The sequence below is a fragment of the Trichoderma gamsii genome, assembly GCF_001481775.2.
Source record: "Trichoderma gamsii strain T6085 chromosome Unknown Scaffold_2.2, whole genome shotgun sequence".
Taxonomy (NCBI): domain Eukaryota; kingdom Fungi; phylum Ascomycota; class Sordariomycetes; order Hypocreales; family Hypocreaceae; genus Trichoderma; species Trichoderma gamsii.
The window spans coordinates 1,663,748-1,671,637 of NW_020171339.1; the positions used below are offsets into that span (position 1 = coordinate 1,663,748).

The window sequence follows — 7,890 nt, forward strand, 5'->3', positions numbered from 1 at the left end:
CGTGGCTTCCCTCCCCCCCTCCAATCAGTCCCTTCCCATCCGTTCGTAGAAACCGCAGACCGCCCCCCGACCTGCTGCCGAGACAATTCTGCCCTCCCTCGGGATGTTTGGGACGAACTTCTTCAGCAAAAACAAACAAAGCCTCATATCCTCCTCGTAGCCTTGTCTGTTCGTCTGCAGCCTGTTCTATGCGTGCCGGCCTGTAGTCGATCTCGTCTCCTCTTTGCCACCGCCATCCAGATTACGTCGTCCTATCAGCCCAATTACACCAGATCGTCCTTGATACATTACATACATCAGTACATTACATACATATACAACGCAACCTTCTTTACACATCATCACCTTCGTCATCGTCATCCTCGTCTATCTACCATATCTGCACCACCATGCCTTACAACACGCGCCGCAAATCGTTGTCCCTGCCCAGCCTGGGCATACACGTCCCCGTCACGCACGCCTCTCGCGCTGCTGCCTCGTCCAAAAGCACATCTCGCGGGGCCTCGACTTCGGCGTCCGCCACACCCGCGGCCAGTTCCTCGCGCTCAGAATCTCCAGATGCGCACCCCAACAAGCGCATCAAGAAATCCCATGCCGCAGATACTGCCGTCATCGAGACGACACCGCCGCCCTCGCCTCCCCGAGCCATTAGCGAGGAGATGCCAGATGCCGACGCAGCCCAGAAGATCGATATCGAGAGCATTAAGGACGACATTGTCGAAGCAGTTGTTGTCCAGCTACAGTCGACCGCCAATCGCCCTCATCTCATCAAGGAGTTGGCGACCGTTCTCATGCAGTCATTGACGGCTGTACAACAGTATGTTCCTCTCCGCGATCATTCTTTCCCCCATTTTCTTGAGCGGATGAGCCTAACCATACGATTCTAGATCTGCAAACCCCTGCGCCATCATCTCATCCCGCCTCGCCTCCTACATGAAGCGGACCTGCTGGTCTGCCTCAGCGCCCTGTCCACTGGGCAAAGAGCTTGAGGCAGTACACCCGCGACGCACCTACTACTTCCTTACAAATCTTCCTAGGCAGCCACTCCCAGACTTTAGCGCAAGTCTTCAGGTTGCCTCTCTCACCCCATCAGTATCTCTTACCGAGGATTCTGGCTCAGATGACATCGAGGCAAGGCGACGTGAACTGAGCCCTTCTCCCGAGGTGGACCTGTCTGCCACCGAGTTTGACAATACCGATGACGATATCTTAATGCCCATGACCCCCATCGGATCCTTCTCTTCACATCAGAGCAGAGTTATCCTTAGCCCCCGCAACAACGCCCCGCCTCTGGAGAAGGATGAGCGGGAATTCACACAGACTGCAGATGGCCTGCAGAAGCGCAAACTAAACGCGGAAGTCCCTCAGCCAGAAACCGTCGAGCGCCACAGCATCGCCATGATGGACTACTATCGGGACGACGTATGGTTTTCCGATAGCCGCCCCAGCGCGACCACCACTTTTCTCGCTAGCCCCTCCATCAAGCCGAGCATTTCCGCTGGTCGGAAAGAAGACGACGCTGACGCTTGGGAAAGACTCAACAAGCTGTTTGAGTGGGGCAAGGGCGCCGAGAGCATCGAGATAGACGAGCTTGATTGCTTGCTAGATGCATGCTGATTTCAATTTTTATTTTTTTACTCTCTACTACTACTATTAATGTTATCATGGAATGGCGCAAGGAGCTGGGAATACTCAAAAAAGGGAAAACGGAGCTGGCGTTGGATGGCCTTTGATTTTATCGCATATGGCGTGGATATATGTGTATTTGTGTGGAGGGAGAGAGAGACTCTATTGTAAATATACTAGATGATGATTCTGATACTATGGAGATGATGAGATGAACAAGGAGTACAAAGGGAGCCAAGCGGGGAACTTTTATGGACGAGGCGTTTAAAAAAAAAATTAGGAATACACACAAAAGAGCAAACCACTCAATTATAAGAACAAAGTCCGCTCATCTCTCGAATGCTTGGTCGCCCAAGAATAGTGTACAATGATATATGACAATCAGTCGCTGGGGTATAGGTAGTAGCCAGTCAATCTCGCCTGCTGTCTATGCCCACGATTATGCGCTGTAGTTTGATCCTGTCGAAAACTTTATGCCGTTTTGTCTTTTGCTGCCATCTTAAGCTCGATCCAAACCAGCGTCCCCATCTGTGTTATGTTTGGCCGCTCAAGCTTCACCACTTCTAAGCCAGGCGTCTTGCTCACGGCATCCTCGACAATGGACTCGATATCCCGGTTCCACCAACATCCATACTTTGCAAAGTGTTTCCCGGCATTCTTATCAAGTAGACCATTGACAAGGCCATAGTATCCTTTCCCATGTTCCAGGAGGACTATGCGGCCGGTATCAGGTCGAACGACGTTAGCCAGGTTAGACAGTACAGCGACGGGATCGGAGACGGAGCAGAGGCCAAAGGTCTGGATTATCGTATCGTATTTATCGGTATGAGCGGGCGGAGGCAGCGGGTGGTGCGCATCTAAGTTGACGAGGCGAACGTGTCCATCCAAGAAGGAGAGCTGGCCGCCAGTATGGTCGGCCATGGACGAGGCCTTGACGATCGGCGCGGAGGAAGACATGGGCGGGACGGACTTGGCGAGGCTTTTGCGCGATACGTCGAGCATGTCGACGGATATATCGAGGCCCGTAAAGGATGTTATGCCTTGGGGGATCTTTGGCGGGGGGATCTGGCCCGTCCGGGCGGCCTCGACGGCGGTGCTGAGGGGCTCCCAGTTGTAGTACTCGAGGTTTCGGCCGGAGCCCATGGCGAGCTCGAGGACGTTGCCCTTTGCGTGCGTGGCGAGACGCTTGCGCAGCTTGGTGATGCCCATCCACCATTCGGGGAGGTTGAGTTCCTTGTCGAATTGCTCGGCGTTGTCGCCGCTCAGGGCGGGGGGTCGGCCTGTGGGCGTGGCATGTTCGCAGCAGGAGGAGGAGCAAGGAGAGGAGGAGGATTTGAGGGATGCGGCTGTGGTGCCGAAGATGTAGAAGCCTAGGAAGCCGGCGAGGACGGAGGCGCCGGTTAGGGGAAGCCAGGCACGGCGCCAGATGTCGAGGAGGGTATCGGCTTTGGGAGGTGGTGGTGGTGGAGGAGGCGAGGAAGCATTGGGTGAAGTGCCGGGCTTTTGTGTTCTAAATGTTACATGGAGGTTAGACGTCGAATAGCACTTTACAAGGTAAGAGAGACAAACGGCTTATATGACTTTGTCACGCGGGGTGACGGGACCCGAGCTGGAGGAGTTTTCACAGCTTGGCGTGAAGAGCTTGCAAGGCGCCATTGCAAGGGTGTCGTAGTAGCGCTCGCAGCGGCCCTGGCAAGGCGGCGAGTAGGGACGTTCATCGAGGGAGCATCGTGTGGGAATTGGCGCGATTGAGGAAAGGAAGAAGAGTAAGTAAAGCTTTAATCCTTGTGGGTTGAGGGCATTGAGCCCGATCGATGGATTACTCCGGAGCTTGCAGAAAGAGTAAGGTGCGGATATGCAATGCGGTTGCATCGAGAGAGAAGAACCGGTCAAGTGGGGCCGCTGGCTGATGGCTGCCGCTTAGTGGCTGCTAAGGAGTGAATAAGTTGAGATCTCGTGAGGCGTGATGCGATCTGAGAGATTCACTATTGCTGGTGCGATTGATACCCTGGCACGTCACGTCATCGCCGGTGGCTTTCAGGGGTGTTGATTGCTTTTGTTACTAGTACTCAGCAGGAGAGAGGGCATCTGATCTAGACTATTCATCTCTAGTCCTCGAGATATCAGTCGCGGCAATGGCGGGTCACGGCGATTTACAAGAGATGCTGCGCATGCTGACTGCACGCAAAGCATCCATGATGGCGGCCATGGGCTACATCAAGGCGCTGCAGTCCAAGAATTTGAAAAGGCGAGACACTGATGGCGTGAACCCTTGCCTTACTTACTGAGAGTCGCTGTAGCTAACAGTCGAGACACAGCATTGAACAGATTGCCGAGGCACCTTCAGCTACTGTTGAGGAGGCCATCAGTGACGCGAAGCTCGCCAAGAGCTTCCACACGGCATGCAAGTCACACGGCAAGAAGGGCAACAAGCGTGCCGCTGAGGAGCCTGCCTCTGCAGCCGGCGGGAAAAAGCCAAAGCTGGAAATGCACAAGAGGGATTTGGATTATAACTCCATTACGCCGGAAGAGCTCGAGGGATCACTAACGCTGCCGCTGTGCGAAGATGAGGAACTGATCAAGGAGACGGCACTGGTGACGAATAGAGCTCCTCTGGTTCTGGCATTTGCGGTGGAGCTGTTGCGCTTCACTATGCCGGAGCAGCCTCCGAGCAGCCGTCTTAGCCTTGCCCAGGCGGTTGTAAGTGCCAATTCGAGGTCCAAGGCCATTAGTATTGGGATTGAGAAGGCGCCGGTTGGTGGGGAGCCGCCAATACCAACTGGACAGCCAAAGGTCTTTGTTTTGGGACGAGAAATCCCGGTTCTGAAAAGAGGCGATTATTCCTGGTCAGAGAGCGCTGAGACACAGGCACCACAGACTTCGTCTGCAGATACGAGCAAATCGGCATCAACACCGACGTCTACGGCATCTGATAATGTATGGGCAACCAGCAAATCGCTTAGTTCAAAGGGATCTACTTTCATAGCGCATGCAGCCCCAGTAACGTCGCCGTCTATGCGCTCAGGTCTCATGAAGATCTTGTTCAACAAATACCCTGACATGGAAAAGACGGCTTCCCATGTGGCGTGGGCAATACGCACCAGCTTTGGCAACTCATCTCTCGTGCAGGAAGCTTCCTTTGACGATGGCGAAGCGGGATGCGGCAAGTTCATGCTTGAGCTCCTGCGCGAGGCGAATATCACAAACACCACCGTCGTCCTTGCGCGATGGTATGGAGGCGTCATGCTGGGGCCTGACCGGTGGCGCTTGATGCGAGAGTGTCTGAATGATGCGCTTTCTGCTCAGCGGCGGACGGCGACGTTTTCTGGAGAAGCGCTGTGGGGGCTCGATGCGGAGGATAAGAAGCCGGCTATATCTACGATTGGCATGGCAATTCATCGGCCTGAAAATGCAAGGAATTATCTCTTGCGGAGCTTTGCCTCTGCCAGTACCTCTGACAGGGGAGAGACTGGTGGCAGTGGCAGCAGCGGCAAGAAGACCGTGGCAGCACTGAACGATGAGAGGCAGGAGAATCTGGGGAGGCTGCTGGGAGCGCTTCGACTGCTGTTTGCGAGCTGGGCTGGTACTTTGGGCCGTGCAGAGCTGGATCGCAGGGCGTGGAGGTGGTACGTGGCTGTTCGGCCGGACATCGAGTCGGGGCCGTCTGGATGGGGGGAGAAGGGGACGTTGAAGCTGTCCAAGATTTTGGATCTGCGGCGAAAGGGCGACTGATTGATGTGATGTGACGTGATTTCTGTTGTATCAGATATATTGTTACTTATAGGCTCCTTTTCAATTTTTTCTATAGTCAGCAGGCGATGATGCATTACAATGATCTTAACCCCCTTCCGCATTCATGTATACATTCAACTTATATCTTTCCGTATCTCTCACAGACAGATACCTACTGGTTCCATCGCATTAAACCCTCTAGTGTTACAGCGAGCCACATCGCCAGGCCGCTAAAGCAGGGACCTGTGGCGGATGCACAACATGCAGCGCCAGGCCCAGCCCAGCCTAGCGCCGCCCTCTTTTCGCACTTCGTGCCCCAAGTAACAAAAGTAAACACAACAAACGTCCAAAAGCCCAGAGCTCGTCAACATCGGCCATTCGAGCTGTCTCTGCGGGAACTGCCCCTGGCAGGTGCTTACTAACAAACGGACCACCCAGCATTGATCCATCCCTCACTACATCAAGCTTCGAGCAGTGCTGCAAACTTTTATCCAGAGGCGGTGCAGTCCCCGAGCCAGACCGCGTTTGTGCCCCCCCGCGCCAGTTACCGCGAATTGTTGACCCCTCGCCCGGACGACCAAGTGAACGTGTTTTTTTCTTTCTCTTGACCAGACACCAACGCCCCTGTTTGTGGTGTTCGCAGCAACAGCCGACGACCGAGAAGAGGGACAAGGGCGAATCGAAACCTCTTTCTACTTGACAACGTTGACTTATCTTCCCTTGCTATCAGCTCCATCCGAGTCCAGTTGCTGCCTTGCCCCCTGATCTCCAATTCATCAGCCAACCGCCGCCATGGAGAATTACCAGAAGCTGGAGAAAGTCGGAGAGGGTACGTTGCTGCTGTGAGCTATCCAGCTTGCCCCTGTTCGTGTGCTGCAGCCATGAATATGTATTTCTTCGCTTCTTTTTCCCTACAGCACTCTATGCATCTACTCTATGCTTTACCGTTATGCTGATGCATCCCGACTCTGACAGGTACCTACGGCGTCGTGTACAAGGCTCGGGACCTTGCTAATGGCGGACGAATCGTTGCCCTGAAGAAGATCCGACTCGAAGCCGAAGACGAGGGCGTTCCGAGCACCGCCATCCGCGAAATTTCTCTCCTCAAGGAGATGCGAGACCCCAACATCGTTCAGCTGTTCAACATTGTCCACGCCGATGGCCACAAGCTGTATCTGGTCTTTGAGTTTCTTGACCTGGATCTGAAAAAGTACATGGAGGCGCTTCCTGTTAACGACGGCGGTCGAGGCAAGACGCTCCCCGAGGGCACTTCCATCCGCGTACAGACGCTTGGACTGAACGACACCGTCATTCGCAAGTTCATGATGCAATTATGTGACGGTATCAGATACTGCCATTCGCACCGCATCCTGCACCGAGATCTCAAGCCCCAGAACCTACTCATCAATAAAGATGGCAATCTAAAGCTTGCAGATTTCGGTCTGGCCCGGGCGTTTGGTGTGCCGCTGAGAACCTACACGCACGAGGTGGTGACGCTCTGGTACCGAGCCCCTGAGATTCTTCTTGGTGGAAGACAGTACTCGACTGGTGTGGATATGTGGTCCATTGGATGCATCTTTGCTGAAATGTGCACGCGCAAGCCTCTCTTCCCGGGCGACTCTGAGATTGACGAGATTTTCAGAATATTCCGGTGAGAAGGCCTCTATTTTGCCCTCAGTTGGCAACTTCTTCTTTGCAATTTTGTCTGGCTAACTTGTCTCTAGTGCTCTCGGAACTCCCACAGAAGACCTGTGGCCTGGCGTCACATCCTATCCCGATTTTAAGGCATCGTTCCCCAAGTGGCAACGAGATTACCAACAACCACTCTCTCCCAACCTCGACGACAAGGGCCTAGACTTGCTCGAGATGATGCTCGTCTATGACCCTGCAGGAAGAATCTCGGCCAAGCAGGCGTGCAACCACCCTTACTTCGAGGACTACGTGCCAACTCCGGGATCAACGACAACACCGGCAACAGCCCCAACAGCAGGTCGCGGTAACAGCTACTTCCACTAGATGGGCGGAGTACCTCCATACATGTGACGCTCTGTTTGGTAATGGCTCTTGGGAAGATGACGTGGACGCTGATATCATTTTCAATTTAACTGGTTTTCAGGATACTGCGACATCTTCAAGAGGCCGCTATAGGTTGGAGGAGGTGTGCGTTGGAAAAAAAAAAGGCAACAAACGTAATTTGGCATTTTTTTTTTAAAATGGCCTGTCAAAAGCGTCGCGGAGTATGCTGCTCAAGAGCTGAGCCGTTTCTACCGCGTTCAACATTTGCCGACGCCCGATATTGTCTGTCTATCTCTGCCCATGATTGATACGTGTAGGCACCAGACGCGGGAAGACGCAAATACGTTGGAAGGAGAAGCAAGGACAAGTGACGTGTCATAACGCACATGCTTCATCGTGACGCTCGGTGAGCTATGGAAGCGAATGAGCACGCTACACGTGGTTTACGAGCCAAGGGAAATATGGACACGAGGGACTGGGCTCATTCTAGGCAAACTAATATTTTTTTGTGTGTTT

The 7,890-nt window shown here is 53.6% G+C and overlaps 4 protein-coding genes across 4 annotated transcripts; 3 read left to right on the plus strand and 1 right to left on the minus strand.

Moving 5' to 3' along the window:
* Positions 1 to 389: 389 nt before the first annotated feature.
* On the plus strand, positions 390 to 1,617 carry TGAM01_v201009 (hypothetical protein; the record flags this gene model as incomplete). Its single annotated transcript, XM_018806607.2, has 2 exons — positions 390 to 817; positions 888 to 1,617. The coding sequence occupies 2 exons, from the start codon at positions 390 to 392 to the stop codon at positions 1,615 to 1,617; spliced, it is 1,158 nt and encodes a 385-aa protein (XP_018660249.1).
* Positions 1,618 to 2,097: 480 nt separating this feature from the next.
* Positions 2,098 to 3,344, minus strand: TGAM01_v201010 (hypothetical protein; the record flags this gene model as incomplete). Its single annotated transcript, XM_018806608.1, has 2 exons — positions 2,098 to 3,136; positions 3,196 to 3,344. 2 exons carry the CDS (start codon positions 3,342 to 3,344, stop codon positions 2,098 to 2,100), a joined length of 1,188 nt encoding a protein of 395 aa, XP_018660250.1.
* A 248-nt stretch (positions 3,345 to 3,592) lies between these two features.
* Positions 3,593 to 5,358, plus strand: TGAM01_v201011 (hypothetical protein; the record flags this gene model as incomplete). The annotated part of the gene is made up of 3 exons (XM_018806609.1): positions 3,593 to 3,656; positions 3,739 to 3,890; positions 3,934 to 5,358. The coding sequence occupies 3 exons, from the start codon at positions 3,593 to 3,595 to the stop codon at positions 5,356 to 5,358; spliced, it is 1,641 nt and encodes a 546-aa protein (XP_018660251.1).
* Positions 5,359 to 6,150: 792 nt separating this feature from the next.
* Positions 6,151 to 7,374, plus strand: TGAM01_v201012 (cell division control protein 2; the record flags this gene model as incomplete). The annotated part of the gene is made up of 3 exons (XM_018806610.1): positions 6,151 to 6,187; positions 6,334 to 7,009; positions 7,083 to 7,374. 3 exons carry the CDS (start codon positions 6,151 to 6,153, stop codon positions 7,372 to 7,374), a joined length of 1,005 nt encoding a protein of 334 aa, XP_018660252.1.
* Between the last annotated feature and the right edge of the window lie 516 nt (positions 7,375 to 7,890).